Raw genomic sequence first — 20,000 nt, forward strand, 5'->3', positions numbered from 1 at the left:
GATAATTACCCCTCACTTTAACTGGAGTTGACTCAGTGTTTATGCAGCGTTGGTTTGCCCTGGAATCTGCCCTCCCACCATTTAAATGACTAAGACTGTTTGGCTGCTTTAGTGTGTGTGTGTGTGTGTGTGTGTGTGTGTGTGTGTGTGTGTGTGTGTGTGGATCTCTGTCTGATGAATCGTGTTTTTTTCACACGTTCCAGCTGTTTTGTTTCCTCCCAACACGGCGAGTTCAGATTCAACGGAAGCAGAGAAGCTCTCCGTTTAGAAATCTGACCTTAAAGACACAGGAGGGAGGGAAACGGCAAGGTCATGTGACGTGTGACCTCTAAGGTCACCATGGTAACCTCTAAGGAAAAATTGACTCTTTTATTTATTTATTTATTTATTTATTTATTGATGAAGTGATTCTTGTTCTGGCATGCAACCTCTGTGTGTGTGTGTGTGTGTGTGTGTGTGTGTGTGTGTGTGTGTGTGTGTGTGTGTGTGTGTGTGTGTGTGTGTGTGTGTGTGTGTGTGTGTGTGTGTGTGTGTGTGTGTGTGTGTAGCTTGCTCTTTGTCCCAGTCCCTTACTAAGCCCACTGATCTCCCACCTGCTCCGACCACAGAGGGTCCAGCTTGTCGGGGGATCTGGACTTTGAGGAATCCCGGGAGCTCGTAGCGGGACGGGAACATCTGACACACAGCCAGAACCACCTGATAGGCCAGGCGTACAGCGAGTCATGTGGTTACCGTGGTAACCGTGCACCCATGAGTGCAGGGGTTTTTTTTCTTAATCAATCAGAAATGGAAAGATGCTTTATTTCATCCCTGACTGGTAGAAACCAAGTAGAATGATTTAACGTTCAGGAGCAGAGAGCTGCTTTAAAGGCCTTGCTCATTAACACTCTGACACAGCCAAAGCAGGGCATCGAACCGACACCCTCTGCCCACTGAACTCCATTACCCCACGGGCTTACAAACTCACTATGAAACTTTTCTTACTTGCTGACATCCATCCCCCCGTCCTGAGAAAAGTTTTTTGATTAAACGTTTGGCCCCGTACTGACGACAGGAGCTCTGAGTATTGGAACCTTGCCCCCGGCCGCCTCCCGTCCTGCAGCACCTGGACCTCAAACAGCAGCTGTTGGCTCGGCCGATGACACTGATTCACTCCCTGGTCACAGTTTCACTTTTATTAACCCGTTTGGGACCCGAGAACGCCGAGCGGTCGCAAGCAGGTTTCTCCTGCAAAGCCGTGGGTCGCGTGGACGGAGGCCAAGCGGAGCAGCTGCTGGAAGCCGAGGAGCCAAATCCGGCATCTGTGAGCTTTACAGATAATCTACTCCCATAAAGCAGCTCTTCTTTTCTCTAAAACCATCACAATGCTCGGGGATGCGATCGCTTCCTCACGGAGCGAATCCAACAGATGGATGTGTGGACGGTCAGTTAGAGTCTCACACACACGGTTGCATTATAACGTAGATTCTGTTCATTCTGATCCCAGATCAGGGTTCTTCTGATCTCAGCCACCCGACACCCACACTAAGACAACGTGGTCCAACCTGTCTCACCTCCGACCCCTCCGTGTCTCACAGCGTAACTCCACCTGGAGCTGGAGAAGTGCCTCATTAACTCTCCTTTACCTCTAATTTGCTCTCATCAAACAGGGTATGCAAATGAGTCTGACCTTTGACCTCCACGGATACACTGTATAATAAAAAAGCTTGTATGCGTTCACAGATTTATCCTCTATTAATACTCAAAGGTCAAACTTTGCTCTCTCGGTCCCACAACTGTCCCGGTTCCTCTAACTCCCCGCCTGTTGATCCTCCCTCAGATCCCCCACAATCCCCGGCTCTCACTGGTTGTCCAGTCGTAGCGTTCCCTAATGGGAGGGGAAAGTATTTGAGGTGAATCAGGGGAGCAGTTTGATGCCGATGCTGCATCACTAGTCTCCATGCAAACGGATGGATATGAACACAAACTCACCCAGCGTCTCTAACCCTCTGACCGAGCACTTCCCTGTGATTGAACAGACATCCAGAGGGATTATGTGCGTACCAACGTTGTCTTTCTTTTTTCCTTCCTGAGGAGAAACGTGCTGAAACACGAGAACAGAAGAAGCTCGTTCAGCAGAAAATATTAAAGCCTCGCAACGCTAATCCTCCTCGTTATAGACAGACATCATTAGCAAACCGAGGAGCGCCTCCCTGCAATACGGATGACTGTGCACTTTCTGTGTGTGTGTGTGTGTGTGTGTGTGTGTGTGTGTGTGTGTGTGTGTGTGTGTGTGTGTGTGTGTGTGTGTGTGTGTGTGTGTGTGTGTGTGTGTGTGTTCTAGCGGCCTCAGCAGAAGATGTCGGGGAAAAACAAACACCGTCAGAATCCCACATGCAGAGATGCAGAGATCTCACCGCCGCTCATTCACGCCGTCGGATTTGAACGTGTGTCGCGGGTCACACTCAGTTCAGCCACTCGCTAACCTTTGACCTTTAACACTTTAATTTCTTTCGCCCGTTGATTTACATGGAGGGAGATTTCTGTAATTTACACAGAGACAAAGAAAACCAGCACGACGCCGGCCCGGTTGTGGTTTCAGAACGCATGCTGACGTGTGTGTGTGTGTGTGTGTGTGTGTGTGTGTGTGTGTGTGTGTGTGTGTGTGTGTGTGTGTGTGTGTGTGTGTGTGTGTGTCATTAATCAGTTCACAGTGAGCGTTGGCTGCGTGGTCTCGTGTCTGCTGCCAGATGAAAGACCTTCTGCACACCAGCTGCCTGAGAGACGCTGCAGCTCGTCCTTCTTCATATGAATGCACCATAAATATATGATAAACACATGAGACCCAAGTACATATGGAACTGTCCGCTGCAGATGTCTTTATTTGTTTTGTTGTTGTTGCGTAGAGCTTCAAAGGCAACAGTTGGTGTTTATCCATCTTCATATTTCATCTCCACGTTGGTCGTTCATCGTGTATCTTGTTCAAACATTCATCTTACAGTCAGAGAAGGATGTCTGTCGGCGTGTTTCATTGTGAGGGCGGGTCTAGAAGCTTCTTCTGGTCCATGTTTGTCTGCAGACGGTGTGTGTGTGCTGGTGGGCTGGTCCTCTTCACGGGCTCACTTGGAGCTGGATTGGAAGCTTTTAATCACTCATTAGAAGTGAAGGACGCGGGCAGGTGTTGTGTTCGAGTGCCGGCTTGTTAAAGTGAACGACTCACCTTAGATCCCGTCTGACTGCACGCTCTCTTTACTATCCTGAACCTTTTTTTCTCTTGGTTTTATTCGGTGTTGCAGTTTGGGAGCTCGTAGTCAAGTATAAATCAGCCTTCTCTCTCGTAGCTGCTTTCTATTAAGCATGCTGGATGTGAGTTCTTCTCTTCTGTGTGTGGAGGATCTGCTCCAGGACCTCGGCCGGTCTTCCAGGACCTCGGCCGCCCTTCCAGGCCTCGCTAACCCGCCTGGCAGTCCCAGAGCATACTCATTTTTTTCCCCTCTTCTGTTTCTGTTTATTAACTTTATTTCTGTTTATTTACTTATTATTATTATTATTATTACTACGATCATTTTCTTTCATCTTTCATCATTATTATTACTGTTATTATTAGTATTATTATTACTTTTATTTTTATTTATTCAGTTGTAGCGTTGTTTTTCATATTATCCCCTTGATATTCATTCCTGATGTCCACACATGTTTAGCTCCTCTCCTCCTCCTGCCTATCTGACTATCTGGCCTCCTTGGCCCCGCCCCCGGTGACACCCCGGATGGGAGGAGGGAATGTAAACGTATACAAATAGCCGCTGCCTGTGATGTATCGGCGCTGACCTCGGCTGCTGCCGGAGGAGAAACTGATCGGACGTTTAACATCTGGGCCAAGCTGGTGTTCAATCTGTTCTCACAGCCGGAGAGAGGCCGAGGCCGGGTTTGAACAGACAGACGGGGAGAGAGAGAGACAGCTAGAGAACGTCAGGCCATGAAGATGATTAAATCTACTGCAGCAAACTGTAGCGGTGCAGGTCGTAAAAGTGACTCGACAGTAGCTCCACACATCAACGTTCCCGCCTCGTAGCCGGCTCACTCAGGCGTGTGACCATGGAAGCAGACAATAATACCAAAAAGGCCGTTAGATTCTTTCCTTTTTGATCTCTTTGCTGTGAAATCTTCTACACTAAATGCTCACAACCATCCATCACTGCTTATTTAACTCATATTTCTGCTCCAGCGTGTCTTCTAGAAAACAGGGTTGTACGGGTGCTGGAAATCCTTGAAAAGTTAGTCTAAAAGTCCTCTTTTAGTGTGGTGTTTTCAAGGTTTGAAAAGTGCTTGGATTTAGAATAAAGGTCTTGAAATGTGTGTTGTATGTGATGACATCTATGATAGAACAGAGAAAAGAAGATCTCCATATTTGAGGGACTGAAAACAGCATTTTCTGACATTTCTTTATGAAAAATGACTTTTGATGATGAACAGATGATGAAAATAGTTGGTGATTATATTTCTGTGGATCTGTTAGTGGAATTAGTTTTCCTTTCATTTGTGGTCCTTCTGTAAAAAGCTGTCTCCAAACATCATGTTGGTTGTTTAGAGGACAATAACATCTCATTTAATGTGATGAACAAGTGACATAATAAGTAGACTGAATACTGACCATTGGATTGATACAAAGATGGAGTTTACCACAGCTGGAAGGGGCTGGAAAAGCATGGAAATGCACCTGGAAAAGTGCTTGAATCTGAAGAAAACACGCTCTTATGAGCTCCGTTGTCGATGAAGTCGTTTCCAATCACGACCATAAAGATTGTGATATTTTAGAGCCTCTTCCTCTTCACTCTAAATAGAAACTAAAGATAGAAAATATAAAGTCATGTGACCCAGAAGGAAGCAGCAGGCTTGAGGAGGGATTCCCCACCTCGTATCCGGTCAGCAGCCGAGTCTCCCGTCAACACGCTTCTCCGTCCGTCGCCACGGTGACGATGATGCAGCAGCAGAGGGACCACGGTGACGGCTGTACGGTGTGGTCCTCCCGCCCTGAGACACATCTGCTGCTCGTTAATCCTTTAACGTGGTCTGGAATGAAGATTAATAATCACACCTCCACCTCTCAGCTGTGTGTCACATGTTTACTTCCCCGCCGTCATCTGCCGGCTGGTCCATACAGGGGTCATTAGTGTGGTTTTACTCCTCACAGGGACGCTTGAAAGACGGAATATGCTAATGAGTTGCATTATGGGAAGTGTAGGATCTTGTGGTTTTAGAGTGCAAAGAATGTGTGCAGACACGTTATGGAGGCGGGACACTAAAACAGCTAGAATTATAATTATTTACTCAGGTTTTTATTCCAAAGTCTGAATAAATAACCCGATGATGTCATCAAGGTTAAAGAGACTTAAAGTTGTATTTTATTCTGTTACAATGCTGACTTAGGATCCAGTTTTCAGGCTCCACACATACATATGTGTGTGTGTGTGTGTGTGTGTGTGTGTGTGTGTGTGTGTGTGTGTGTGTGTGTGAAGATTGAAGAGGAGACTTGTTGGTATTTGTCATCCGTGAGATGTCTCTGTTTGACTCTCTCTCTCTCACACACACACACACACACACACACACACACACCCACACACACACACACACACACACACACAACACACACCCCCGTCTGTGCAGCAGATGTGCAGAGCCACATGGAGGCCCCTCCAAGTTATTTGATGCTGTAAACATGTGATATGGAAGCCCCCTATATCAGTGAGGCCTCTGCGTTGCCATGGCGACCCTGTTGACGATACATCACGTGTGGCGGCTCCTTAAAGAATTAGCAGAAGTGAAAGTCCTATAAGGAAACGTGTGGCTGTGTTTACGGGAACGTGATGGCTACTTGAACTGAATCATTCCAGTTTGTCTTTCCTGCCTTCTCCAAGGTTTTTCTGGTTTTTCTCGGCTGCTGTGAAAACAAACATGAGGTTTGTCGGACACATCTGGACGGAGGAGGCTAACACTCCGCGCCGCTGGAAAACAAGCAATTACCGCCGCCGAGGTCAATATAGCATGAAACAGTCGGCCGGCGCCAGACGAGGAAAAGCGTTTCTTTACTTTGGGATTTCGACGTGATGAGCAGTGATCCAGCGGATTATCAGACAGGATCCTCTGACCATCAGCTGCTGTTATAAACCGATGCGTTGGGAGTCACGGCCCGTCAGCAGCTGTCTGCTGCTCGGGGTGCGTTCAGAGCGGCGAGGTGGCGAGCTGGCCGACCACCAGAGGAGTGGTGTGTTTGGAGCTTCAAGCTGTGATGCTCCAGGCAGCCTCCATTCGTTCCATGCAAAGGCTTTTCAAAATAAGAGTCCATGGTCACATGAAACACAGTTTCCTCTTGTTACTTGGATACACTCACTAGTTTCTATGTTTATGGTTAAGCATCAAAACTGCATGTTAGGGTTTGTAAAAGGTCACGGTTTGGTTTAATGAATTTGTGTCACTGGCGTTCGTAAAGTAATGAAGTTACGTAACAAAAGTACGGTAAAATCAACGTTAACTTTCACACGGGACACGAACAGCGGTCTCCTGGTTGAAAGTCATATAGTCGGTCGTAGCCTAATATATTAAAGCTGACACGAACGCTTTGAAGATTTGACCGTTGCCATGGCAATCAACGTCCAAACACATCACCCCCAAAAACCTCAGATCTCCCCTGTAGTGAGGAGTAGTAAAGGCCTTAAAGACCTTTCAACAAAGTGCTTTACATAAAACAGTCAACGCATTGGGAAGAAACACATATTAAACATAATTATGAACAATAATAGTAGTCTGACTCTAGTTGTTATTGTCACACTGTGTGGGCTGTTTGTGTGGTTTTCCTCTCAATGCTGATTTTTTGCCCTCGTCTCTGATTAGAAGTGAAATCAAAGTAAAGCATAGATGATATAATAAGTTTGAGTAAGCATGGCGGTGTGATTTAAATAACCGCTGGTCTGCGGCGAGCCGAGGCACGGAGGGATGGAAATGTTTGGCTTTGAAAGCAGCTCGGCTCAACAGCCATGATTAATAAAGTACATGGTGGCTGAGTGATGATGAGCTCTGCCTCGTCACGTCTCGGCTCCAACAGGAAGTCACAGGTTTAAGAAGTGTGTACTCATAAAAAAACAGGAGGTTTAAAAGGACACGAGGGGTTTGGATTGATTCGTTTGCTTTGATTTCTCCGTCTTCATCAGCTGTTGTTATTGCCTCGGTTTAGGGTTAGGGTTAGGGTTAGGCCTCTCCTCGGCCTCCAGTGACCGAGGTCCGAGGATCTGATCCCGGTCTTCATGTGGGTGTCAAACGAATGAATGAACATCCAAAGCATTCAGGAAAAAAGAATCACATCAGCGTTTTAACGTTCTCTTCCAGAAATCCCCATGTTTGTGAAGCTCCAGACTCATCTGTGTGTTTTTCTTTTAAATCCTGATTCGGGGGATTTAAGGTGGCGTGTATTTTCCACTGGATATGTAACATTTTAGAAATAAAACCCTTCAATTACGGAGATGCGTGCTGGTTTTCCAGCCCCGTCTTTAGAGCAGCTTGTTTTCTGTCCCGGAGGACGCGGTAATTAAGGTGTTTGTATTTGACAGTTGTATCTGAGGGATAACACTTTCCCATTCCATCCATCATGCATCAGCCACTCGATACGTGTGTGACGAGGCCCGGCGTGCCCGTCGGACGGGGAGGGACGAGGCTGCAGACGTGCAGACGAAGCCTCAGAGTCCCGTTTTCTGACTTGTGATCTTTTCCAGTTCACACTGTGGAAGGAAAGAGACGAAGAAGCGTGAAAAGATAAAAAAAATAACAATTAAATCCAGTATAAACAGCTCATTTACAGCTGCTAATGCATCATGAGGCGTTTACTCTTAAATACGAGCCCAAAAATACTTAAGTTAAGGTGGAATTTCTTGTTAGGAATACGAACACGGGTTTGAATCCGGTCCAGGACCCGTTCCGTTTGATAAGTGTGTTTGCAATGATGTCATTAAAGCAGGTTTGATCCTTGAACACATCCCGCAGTGAAAACAAGCTTCAGGCTTGACCTTGGAAATGTAGTCTGACATGAAGTTTTCGTCGCCCGGCTCACTTACATGCTGTTTCCCAAGCTTTCAGCCACAATATAAAAAAAACACTATATTTTCTTGTCGTTTTTAACCGCGGCGGGTTAGAAGAGCGTCATCGCGGCGTGTTTAAATCCGTCATTGGAGTGCTTGTTTGCTGTACAGGATGGTCATCCATACGGGAGACGTTCATTGGCCTTCTCCACTAAACGCTGACTCATCAGTGTGGGTTAGAGCCGGCAGGTTGAAGCAGCGAATGTGGTCTCAACCAGCACGCTTCCCTCTGTCCGCTCTGCCTCCTGTGACGTTGGTGATTTGTGGCTTCTGAAGCAAAAACACGGCTTCATTGAAACTCAGCAGCTTCATTATTCCTCCGGGACGAGTGTCAACGTTCGGCACCCCCCTCTCCTCTAAGTGCTTCATGATTGGGTAAAGTGCGCCTCATCAAAATGCCCCTTTTTTTCCAAATTGCCTTTAATGGCTCACGCGGATCCGTCTGATGCCAGCCTGTGTCGGAAAAATAAATGATGTCGGTTTTCACGAGGGTGGAGGGGGGGGGGGGGGGGCTGTTACAGGACGCCGCAAAGCCCAAAAACCGCCCGCCAAACTAGCAGTTAAACTTGGCCAGAGAACGTTAATGCCCCGGCCGTCATCAACGCCTTCAATCATTACCCCGCTCCTCTGCGGCGTTTCACACCGAAGGCCAAACACTAACAGCGGTTTACGGTCTCGACAAGCCTCCGAGTCTCTGGATGGAGGTCCCCTGGAGGGCTGCTGAAAGAAGACACACACACACACACACACACACACACGCTGCCTGTCCGAGCTCTGATTAAGAAGAAGCGTGATCAAAGTGGCTGTTATCTTACAAATATTGCTGATTAATAGCGTGTATGTTGCCGTGGCGACGGGTCCTCCGACATCCCACATCATTAAGAGCGAAGTAATGAAGCGCTGCTCAGCACATGTCGCTCCACACATCAAACATCGCACACATGTGTGGGTGTCTGGTGTGGGAAGACCGCATGTGAGGGGGGGGGGGCTGCTTGAGGTGCCCTTGAGCAACGTGGTTGATCCACACGCCACACAGCTGCTCCAAGGCCTTGAGTTTAGGATGGAGTTTTACCGGGTCGTACCCGTTGCTTTGTGGACCCCTAACTTTGGTTTTTGGTGGCTGTCTTTTTTTTATTTTTTATTATTTGCAACTAGAAATTACATAAAGGGGTGGAGCTTAAGCTAATTTGTTGTCAGACCTGTCAATCACAAGGTAGCCCCGCCCTAAAGCTTACCCTCATTTATTATCTATTTGACTCTAGAAGACTTGAAGCAAAGCGAGCGAGACCATAAACTCATGTTTTTAATGTTTCAGATTCGCCCCCTGCTGGCCATTAGACAGAATGCAAGTTTAAGCCACTTCGGCATGGGCTTCACTCTTCATACCCGAAGGCTGACTCGTGTTTATCTTTCTCATTATTTATCATTTGGCTGTGCCTTTCAAAACGTTTACAAATCATGATTTTTTTTAACATTTCTCACGTTGAGAGGGAGGCCAGATGATTAGTGGTGAACGTGAAATAGTCTGGTGAAAAGGACTCGTCTGCATCATCCAGCACACTTCAGAGGGTATCTGGAGGTCTGGAGCACAAACACATTGATTTCTATCCTTTTAAAAAGTGTTTCATTCTCTCCCATTATTGAGCCTTGAAGGCTGATGTGGGAGTCAGAAGAATCAGCTAGTGTGTGTTCAGACATGACTCATCATCATCCTGGTCCTGAAGTCCTCCGTCACGCTGACAAAGAGGCACAGGGACTCTGGGCGAGGGAGCATTACATTCAGAGAGGGAGAGAGAGTTAGAGCTCATGAATCATGGTTGCCCGCTGGACGTCTGGCTGAGTGGCTCGCTCCGCCCTTTGCGTGGCCTTGGCACACTGCGCTGACGCGGAGCGCTCCGACCTTTGACCTCGTCATAAAAGGCCTCCTGAGGGCGCCGTTGGCGGCCGGCCCACCATGCTAATGAAGACGCCCGTCAGCTGCAAAAATCCCCCTAATAAGTGGAACCTCAGTGGGCCTTTGTGGAGCTGGTAGAGGAGTCTGAGTGTGTGATTTCCTGTGATTTCATGTTTGCCTCCGTATGTACACACTGAACCTCGGGCTAGGTGGGGGGACACTGTGGTCCGCCTGGCAGACAGCCGGGTCCCGGGGTCGGGCGGGGGTCGGGTAATAACCAACACAATGACGTGCTTTATGCCCCCCCGTCATCCTCGGAGCCCTGGAGACATTTGGACTGGTTGAATGTGAAGCCACATTCCTGCTGTGTGTCCGTCCTTTGTGTCTGACCGTCTCCGTCTCCTCCACAGATCGAGAATGTGGACGCCTGCCTCAGTTTCCTGGACGCCAGAGGAGTGAATGTACAAGGGCTCTCGTCAGAAGGTAAGAGGAGAAACGAGTGTGTCGACCCCGGCCTGATTGAACTGTAGGAGAAGATTCTAGCCCCCCCCCCTAGACCTGAATAATCCACTTGGATCCAGCACCCCCTGCAGTGATCTGCAGCTCTCACTATGGCAGCGTAGAGAGGATTGTGGGAGGGGCTTGTATGAGGGCCGCTGACTGCTGGCCATGTTGAATGATAAGCTGAAGACTTAACTTCCAAACTATCCTTCTAATTTAGTTTGACTCTGGATTTGAACCCACGATCTCACGTTTGTGATAAAAATGAATTAATCGTTGGATCACGTTTGGTTCGTTTAATATTTTGTAAATAACAGTTAACAGATTAAATATTCAATACTTTTCATTTTATGAGACTCAAATAACCACCTGTTGGTCCAGAGGAGACTCGACAAACAGATCAACATCAGTGCATTTTTTTTAGAGAATTTTCACGTAATAACTCAGTAAAAATTACTAAAATTTAATTTGAGAATCAAATTAAAATGTTTAAAAATGTTGCTTTTCTGGAGTTGAATGCAGAGAAATGAGTAACATGGTGGTGTATCTTGATGCCTGTAGGAACGTAGATGTTTTATATAAAGGAGGAGCGATGTGAGATCTGGCTCCAGCTGTTATTCAGGACCCCCGGGACCCCATGTTGTTCCTGCTCCCCTTTAGACCTTAAAGAGGTGTGTGTGCCCTTGACCTCTCCGGCAGCAGAAATAGTCTGCGAGCCTGACACACTGACCGACTAAAAACAGCAAAGTGACTGTCTGGGTCTGGTATTCCAGAGCGGGCCTTTAAATATCCGACTATCAGGTTACTGTTGCTGCTCGTTTCATCACTCACATCCGTCCAGCCGGGTTTGCAGACTTTTTATCCTCTTGTAGTGGGATGTTTGATGTGTGTACAGGAGGCTCGCTGCATCTCTGTGGTGGGAGGCTGTAAACACAAGGTCATAGGTCATAATGGAAACATAGAAGAGAACATGATGCTACAGAAAATGTCATAAAAAAGTCATTCTTCCAGCTGGAGGTGTGATAATGATCCACAGGAAGCTCCCGAAGCAGCCGTGCAAAGCAGGTGTAAACATCCAAAAGTCACATTTCCTGCGCTCCTCATTAAAAGCCTCCTTCCACCGCGGGGGTCTCTGCAGCCGAGACCACAGCCTCACGGCAGCCTCTCATTGGTTCATGTGCAACCTGAAGGGTGATAGTAAAGTCCTGCTTGACCTCTGTGGGTCTGGTTTCATGAGGTCACACCTGGGCTCTATAGAGAAAACATATTTGTTTTTATAGTTGTTGGAAACTTAATCGGGAATTAATTGGAAGCCAAACGAGGGAATTAAAAGCTGAGGGAAGCAAAGACGTAGTTAAGGAGACGATTTAACCCAAGAAAGGCTGATTAAGATAAGATAAGGCTTTATAAGTCCCACAGTGTGGAAATAACCAAAGCATCAGCAGCAAAAATACAGTAATAATAGACAACAAACAGATTAAATGAACAGTTTAAGGGTAAGACAGGATGTGAAGGATCCCTCACCTCCTTCAAAGTGACTCCATATAAAATAACGAACCCCTCCACAGAATAATAAGAATGAAACCACTTAAAAAGCCCCCAGAAGCAAAGGAATATTACATATAAGTGGAAACACTTGTTCTCTCTCCACCGCTGCTTCCAGGAGATGAAACGTCTGAGTGTTAATAACAGAATCTGTGTGTAAGGGCACGAAAGGCCTCACACCTTCTGAGAGTTTAACAACACAGTTTCCTGTTAGGGTGCTTGAACGTCTCCTGCAGCATTGTGGGAGAAAACGTCAGCAGCCCGGTGCTCTCTTCATCCGTGTTACCAGTAAGAGTGCTTGATTTGTGTAGATATTCACTTTATGCTGCACCGAGGCAGCTTTTCAAAGACGCCTTTCTTTACATAAATCCTGCATACGTCCTACTTTACTGCTGCAGAGGATTCTCCACCCAGATAATTACACGATGAAGCAGCGGAATAACCCGAAAACATGTACTGATACGCAACTACTTCACATTGGTAGTTGGAAATGTATGATTTATATTAAACATGAATGAATAAAGGAAAAAAAACAATAAATGAAGAATATATCACAAAAAAACTGAATTTTTATCTAAACCGAACCACATTAGAGACCATCAAAGTCAACCATCCATCCTGACAAGGCATCATTAAAATATACATACAGGGTCGCCCATAATCTTGGAATAATGAAGCAAATGTTTTTTAAAGCGTTGCATGAATAAATGTCACCTGGATGATTGGGACACATAATGTAAACCATTGCAACGGGTTTAAAAGTGATAACTGATGCATTTAAATAGGAATAAACAGATAATATATTATTGATATTACAACTTTATGGGCAACAGTTTTTATGACCTAGTAATTATTTCATACGTTATCCACGTGGTATAAAGATCAACAAAGTCTGCCCTTTAAGACTAGTCTAACACGGGGACTTTAAAAGATCAGGGGACAGTAAAACCCACCTAAGGGCCCACCTTATGACCCACTTTAGGACCCACCTTAGAACCCACCTAAGGGCCCACCTTATGACCCACTTTAGGACCCACCTTAGAACCCACCTTAGAACCCACCTTAGGACCCACCTTAGGACCCACCTTAGAACCCTCTTAAGGAACCACCTTAGGACCCACCTTGGGACCCACCTTAGGGCCCACCTTCGGACCCACCTTAGAACCCACCTTATGACCCACCTTAGAACCCACCTAAGGAACCACCTTATGACCCACCTTAGGACCCACCTTAGAACCCACCTTATGACCCAGCTTAGGACCCACCTAAGGAACCCCCTTATGACCCACCTAAGGACCCACCTTATGACCCACCTTAGGACCTACCTTAGGACCCACCTTAGAACCCACCTAAGGAACCACCTTATGACCCACCTTAGAACCCACCTTAGGACCTACCTTAGGACCCACCTTAGAACCCACCTAAGGAACCACCTTATGACCCACCTTAGGACCCACCTTAGAACCCACCTTATGACCCAGCTTAGGACCCACCTTAGGACCCACCTTAGGACCCACCTTAGAACCCACCTTAGGACCTACCTTAGGACCCACCTTAGAACCCACCTAAGGAACCACCTTATGACCCACCTTAGGACCCACCTTAGAACCCACCTTATGACCCAGCTTAGGACCCACCTTAGGACCCACCTTAGGACCCACCTTAGAACCCACCTTAGGACCTACCTTAGGACCCACCTTAGAACCCACCTAAGGAACCACCTTATGACCCACCTAAGGACCCACCTTAGGACCCACCTTAGAACCCACCTTAGAACCCTCCTTAGGACCCACCTTATGACCCAACTTAGAACCCACCTTATGACCCAGCTTAGGACCCACCTTAGAACCCACCTTAGGACCCACCTTGGGACCCACCTTAGAACCCACCTAAGGAACCACCTTATGACCCACCTAAGGACCCACCTTAGGACCCACCTTAGAACCCACCTTAGAACCCACCTTAGAACCCTCCTTAGGACCCACCTTATGACCCAACTTAGAACCCACCTTATGACCCAGCTTAGGACCCACCTTAGAACCCACCTTAGGACCCACCTTGGGACCCACCTTAGGGCCCACCTTCGGACCCACCTTAGAACCCACCTTAGGACCCACCTTGGGACCCATCTTAGGACCCACCTTAGAACCCACCTTATGACCCAGCTTAGGACCCACCTTAGGACCCTCATCACCAGGTGGTGCTGTGCCTTTGTGCTGCATGTTGCCCAGATTGCTGGTTGCTGATATGACCTTGGTGAAGCCTTTGGAGAGTTGAGTTAGAGGTACTCTGATGGTCTGGTCTGGTCTGACCCCGAGGGCAGCTTCCCTTCTGGGATGGATGAAGCATCATTCTTCCCCGAGTCCTCGTCATCATCATGGCTTCTGTTACTTTCACCAGTTTGGCACCAGTTCTTCGTCCACGGCGACCGAAGCTGCAGCTCATACTCTCCGAGGGCCGGGATAAATTACCGCCTCTGGGTGTTAGAAAACAGGAAAAAAAGAAGATGAATCTCTCCTAACTTCTCCAAACAGCCCACTGCAGCCACGGATGGCTGGGGAGAAAGTCTGAGCATCACCCAAATTGAAAAATGGAGTAAAAAAAAAAAAAGCCCTGCGTCAGCCGGCGCTATCCTTCGCCCTCGCCGGCTCTCACCGAGGGTTTGATCTGAAAAAAGTCCATTTCACAAATGGGTGCGTTAGCCGCAGTGATCAATTCTTCCGCCTCCGCACGGCTGCCGGATCCCATCTCGTGTGTGTGTGTGTGTGTGTGTGTGTGTGAGTGTGTGTGTGTGTGTGTGTGTGTGTGTGTGTGTGTGTGTGTGTGTGTGAGTGTGTGTGTGTGTGTGAGTGGAGGCCTCTGAGGGATGCATCTGTTGGAGTTTTGTCTGAGATGAACTCGAGGAGCCGTCGGGGATCAGACGAACACCTCGGACAAAGCTGCTCATTGATTAGGAAGCGTTGGCGGCGTTGCCAGCTCAGCATATTTGAACGGTAACTTTATGTGCAGAGCTGCAGTTCTGATCGGTCTGCTTTAATTGTAGTTGTCAGTTAGGTAGTGAACTCATCCATTTCTAGGACGCAGTATTAGTGCTACTGTAGGGAAAAAAAACGAGAGCCGAGAGAGGGGGGCAATATTCGGAGAAAAAAGTGGCAAAATGATGATGCTAACAACAGCCGTTGTTGTCATAGCAATGGCAAACATCCAGTCTTAGCAGAACCAAGCAACACAGTTTATATTGCTATGACAACAGGTGAAAACTACCGCTAGCATCTTAGCCAAACCGCCTGATCAATAAACACCCATAAGTTAGCTAGCATAGATGCCGGTTGTTAGCGTCATAATAAACACGCAAATTTACTACTTTAGAAACTCGCAAAATTTGCTACTTTAGAAACTCGCAAATTTGCTACTTTAGAAACTCGCAAATTTAGAAACTCGCAAATTTGCCACGTTAGAAACTCGCAAATTTGCTACTTTAGAAACACTCGAATGTGCATCTTATTCTCTCAGAGTATTGCCCCCCTCGCTCGGCTCCCTTTCTTTCTTTTTTTTCGTACAGTGGCCACGATACGCCATCGTACATTTATCATCAGAACACGTTAATGTGCCACTTCTTCTCGCTGCAAACACACACGACTTCCTGATTTCACGTCAAAGAAAAAGCAGTTTGTGAAGTTGCTGTTCCCATGCTGAGCTCCTCTCTGTTAGCAGATGCTTTCGTCTGGAACTATGACGACCGGCTCTTCTTGTAAATGATATAAGTGTGACCTCTCGGCTGAATACAATGCAGTGCTATAACTCTGCATATTATATACAGTCCATCAATATCTCCTCCGGTTAAAGCCACTGGTGTAATTACTCACGTGAAAAAAAAACTCAGAACAACAGCTGTGCTTGAGTTCAGTCCCCCGAGTTGCTTCTTTTTTTTCTCTAATATAAAAGTCAAACATATGTTCACTTTACAGCGTTTGGAAGATGACACAAATGGTCTGGAAAATATTCATTTCCAGCGTCACGGGACACTGACTCGCTTCTAGACGGATGAAAAACAACAAAAAAATGAATTCCAAGGAAATGCGTTTTGTTCTGCAGCGATAATGCATACGAGGCTGACACCCCCCCCCTCTCCATCCCCTCCAGAGATCAGGAATGGCAACCTGAAGAGCATCCTGGGCCTCTTCTTCATCCTGTCGCGCTACAAGCAGCAGCAGCAGCAGCAGCAGCAGTACTACCAGTCGCTGGTGGAGCTCAGCCAGCAGAGCGGCAGCACGGCACCGGCCGCCGGCAGCCTTAAGACACAAGAGATGCAGTCCAGGTACGTTACCCTCCGCTGGTTCGCTGGCCCGCTGGTTCGCTGGTTCGGGGTTGGGACCATGTCGCTGTGTTGAATTAGTGGACCAATTATTGTTTTCAGGCTCCGTGCTGGAATAGAGGTCGTCTGATTTATGCTTCTTGGATGCTTAATTAGGTCCAGTTTGAGCTTTTCTAAACAGGAATTTGTTGGCTCTGACTGTGAAATGAATAACAGCCTTCATGGAAAGTGTTTCTCATCAGGAGTTGTGCTGCATCAGCTCCACGAGGAGGGGAGGAGGGGAGGATTTAGAATATATGAGATCTGCTGCAGCTCTCATATCTGTGTGATGCATATACCAACTACAGCCTGTTAGCTTAGCTTAGCATGAAGACCACCAGTGGTCGTGTTGCCTTGTGGGTAATGTTGCTGCCAGGTTTGGACAAAACTCATTTCATATGCAATAGATAAGACATTAGTTGTCCGTGACCTTTGTACGCGACCTTTGTACGTGACCTTTGTCCGAGAGTTGTCCTCACTTTAGCAGTGGATGAGGAACCGTAGATTTTACAGTGTCGTCAAACGTGCAGCTCAGCGGTTAAAAGGCAGTAAAAGCGGAGGTCATGTGACCCCGTGTGATGTAAATAGACAGAGCAGGCCTTCAGAAGAGCCTCTGAAGGAAAAGGCCTGACATGCCACACATGATCCGCATTCCCCCTGGACCGGATCGGGTTCCTACGTGTGTCGGTGGAGTCGGAGCGCCATGCGAGTAAGACGATCTCGCTTTAGCCCCGCCCCGTTCCGACGGGTTAGGAGTCGGTAGCGGCGGGGTCGGTGTATAATCTGTATGTGGGGGAGGGGGGTATTAGGGGCACAGCTGCCTCCCATTCCCACACTCCCCCCCCTCACCCCTCCCACAACAGGTGGAGAACGCTCACACACACATATATACTGTACACTTATGACAGAAGTTCATTATAAAATACCCGGTTAAGGTATCATTAGATGATGTATTTGAGGGCTCGCCATCAATATGACATTAATGGAGGGGACGTCTTCTTTAAGACTGTCCACGACCCCCCCACCTGGTCCTATCTCACCCCCCAGTCCTGTCTCACCCCCCTGTCCTGTCTCACTCCCCCGGGGCTGAGAAGTTAATCACGGCTGGATGTTGAAGGTGGAGGTCAGAGGATCGGCCTGTCTGTCAACGATAACGGGGCGAGACATTATATCACTTAAGTAGGGAAAAGTGTGAATAGGTGTGTGTGTGTGTGTGTGTGTGTGTGTGTGTGTGTGTGTGTGTGTGTGTGTGTGTGTAGGCAGATTTAGGTGCCAGATGATGATATTGATAGGTTACTTCCCATGCAGGGAAATGACATCAACATGTCACGATCATCCTGTCCAATTCAAGATATTATCCCAATAATTAATAATTAAAATGTGCTTAAAATGTATTGCATCAGCTCTGTTAAATAAGATGATCATAAATAGTAAGGTCCCCCCCCCCCCTCATAATTAAAGAATTAATAGATTCAAATATATATATATTATTGTATCCTGTCACTATGTTTACGATTATCCCGATAATGGAAATTCACCACAATCAACTTATTGTGTTTTTTTTTTATCCTGATCTGTGATAAAAACGTATATTGTCCCATCATGCAGAGATTCCTACTGCTTCACTTTTAATATATTTACAAAAGATTAAAAAAAATCCACCTTAAACTTTCTGAAATGATTTGACTCCCTCGTCATAAACTGGTGAATCAAACAGCATTTAAACCCACAGAAGTGCATTTTTGAATTCTAGCAGAGATCACAAGAGTTTCCAGAGATGAAATCTTTCAAGACTTTTTTTTTTTTGAGGCGATGCATATAAAATGATGCAGCTTGAATATTTCAATATGAAGGAACAGCGAGGCATAAAAAAACAAAAAAAACATGTAATCTCGGGTTTGAATATTCCACTCGGCGTAAAGATTCTACAGCTTTAATGTGTTTAAGAGTTAATAAAAGGGGGGATACTGGAGGTTAATTCATTGTTATTAATATTATTTGTTTTTTAGTTCTACACTGCTCTTATTCCCACAGTAGAGATAAGAGTAAGGAGTAGTTGGAGGCGTCACGCCTGGCTCGTGTGCAGGCTCCCTGTACTTCTCAGCCCTAACTGACCTCATGATTTAACACGTCTGAGTCATTTCATAAAATATGACGCTTTACAGTAAAATAACAAACATTAGAAGCTTTTTTAAAAAAGATTTACAGTCAGACACAAACTCTCACTCATACATCTACAGTTGTGATACGTGGAGCTTTCTATAGACAGCACCTGCTGGCCTGACTGGTGTCTGTGTGGAAGGGTGTGTGTGTGTGTGTGTGTGTGTGTGTGGAAGGGTGTGTGTGTGTGTCTGTGTGGAAGGGTGTGTGTGTGTGTGTGTGTGTGTGTGTGCGTGTCCGAGGGGAACTCCCCATTGGACGCATCGCGACAGCCCGGAGCCACGGGAGGTTTTCCCCCGGTGCTCTAGAAGGCCCTCTTTAGCTCACCATGTCCGGGGCCGATCACGTCGACCCCCTGGTCCGCCGCTCCTCACGCCTGCCCACCGCCGTCGCCCGCGACAGGAAGAGCCGCTTGCCCTATGGGAGAGCCAACGGCCTGGCCAAGCCAGACTCGTCTCCTAGGTACAGTGTGTGTGTGTGTGTGTGTGTGTGTGTGTGTGTGTGTGTGTGTGTGTGTAACGAGTCCGGATCTTTCCGGTGATAGACGGAGGATGGATTAGTGGCATCATGAGCTGGTAAATGGTTTGGTTCCACTTGTCCTGTTTTTATTCCAGACCGTCAGACATCTCGGATTTGTGTTAAGCTCGTTATTATAGTCTCGTCACACACACACACACACACACACACATATATATATATATATATATATATATTTGTATGTGAATAATGTCTTGATCTTTGTCGTGCCATGCTGTCAGTGAGTAGTTGAGGTTAATTAGTCTTGCCAGCGGCTTGTTTGATGAGTGGAGTACTACAAAATAAAAGCCCCGTTTCTGTTCTGCAGTTCTGTTGTATGAAGGTTCAGGTTGGATGAAACTTTTTGTGTATATTGTTAAATGGGATGAGATCTAAAGGAGTTAACAAGGTGTTTTTCATTTCATCAGCACTGTAAACCCTGTGGCATCCCAGATTACCTACTTGTGTTGTGCAAGTTGCAGGAATCGTACATGTATTGAGGATATAGTGCAAAATGAATGCAAGCGATGTCGATTCTAAACCATTTAACGCTGGCGAGAAACAACGTGGGCGTGTTGGACGGACGCCACGCTCGGACACGGAGGGTCGGGGGTTTTTTTTTGGACCTCAACCCTCATCGGTTTGTTTCTGCGGCTGCATCACGCTGAAACTGATATTACTCACGTTTAACAGGACAGCCAAGGCATCCAATATGGCTCGCCGCAGTGTCGAGGGCTGTTAACGCGAGGCCCCGCTGATATGTGTTGTATTGGATCAAAAGTGACACGCCGAACCCTTCCTCCTCCTCTTCCTCGCCTCCACCCCCTCGCCTCTTCTGGTGTCTCTATTTCCACTTTGGAAGGATCTCTCATGCTGTGGGTTGGACGAGCCGACTGTACACCGTCGCCTTCATGTTCCATTGCAT

At 46.9% G+C, this 20,000-nt stretch overlaps 3 protein-coding genes across 7 annotated transcripts in view; 2 read left to right on the plus strand and 1 right to left on the minus strand.

The window, feature by feature from the left end:
* The window catches only part of nav3 (neuron navigator 3), a 209,790-nt gene that overhangs the window by 113,636 nt on the left and 76,154 nt on the right, over positions 1-20,000 (plus strand). For all 5 annotated transcript variants that reach the window (XM_084039402.1, XM_084039398.1, XM_084039399.1 and 2 more), the window contains exons 4-5: positions 10,410-10,482; positions 16,189-16,363. In XM_084039402.1, the coding sequence (XP_083895528.1) occupies positions 10,410-10,482; positions 16,189-16,363 (248 nt within the window). The remainder of the gene's footprint in view (positions 1-10,409; positions 10,483-16,188; positions 16,364-20,000) is intronic.
* Positions 1-20,000, minus strand: part of LOC311032187 (uncharacterized protein) — a gene marked incomplete at its 3' end in the record, with an annotated part of 228,111 nt that overhangs the window by 43,190 nt on the left and 164,921 nt on the right. The gene's annotated exons all lie outside the window — the stretch shown is intronic.
* LOC311032188 (uncharacterized protein) overlaps positions 1-20,000 on the plus strand; it is a gene marked incomplete at its 3' end in the record, with an annotated part of 75,371 nt that overhangs the window by 31,696 nt on the left and 23,675 nt on the right. The window lies entirely within an intron of this gene.

Source organism: Eutrigla gurnardus (genome assembly GCF_963514095.1).
Source record: "Eutrigla gurnardus genome assembly, chromosome: 21".
NCBI lineage: Eukaryota > Metazoa > Chordata > Actinopteri > Perciformes > Triglidae > Eutrigla > Eutrigla gurnardus.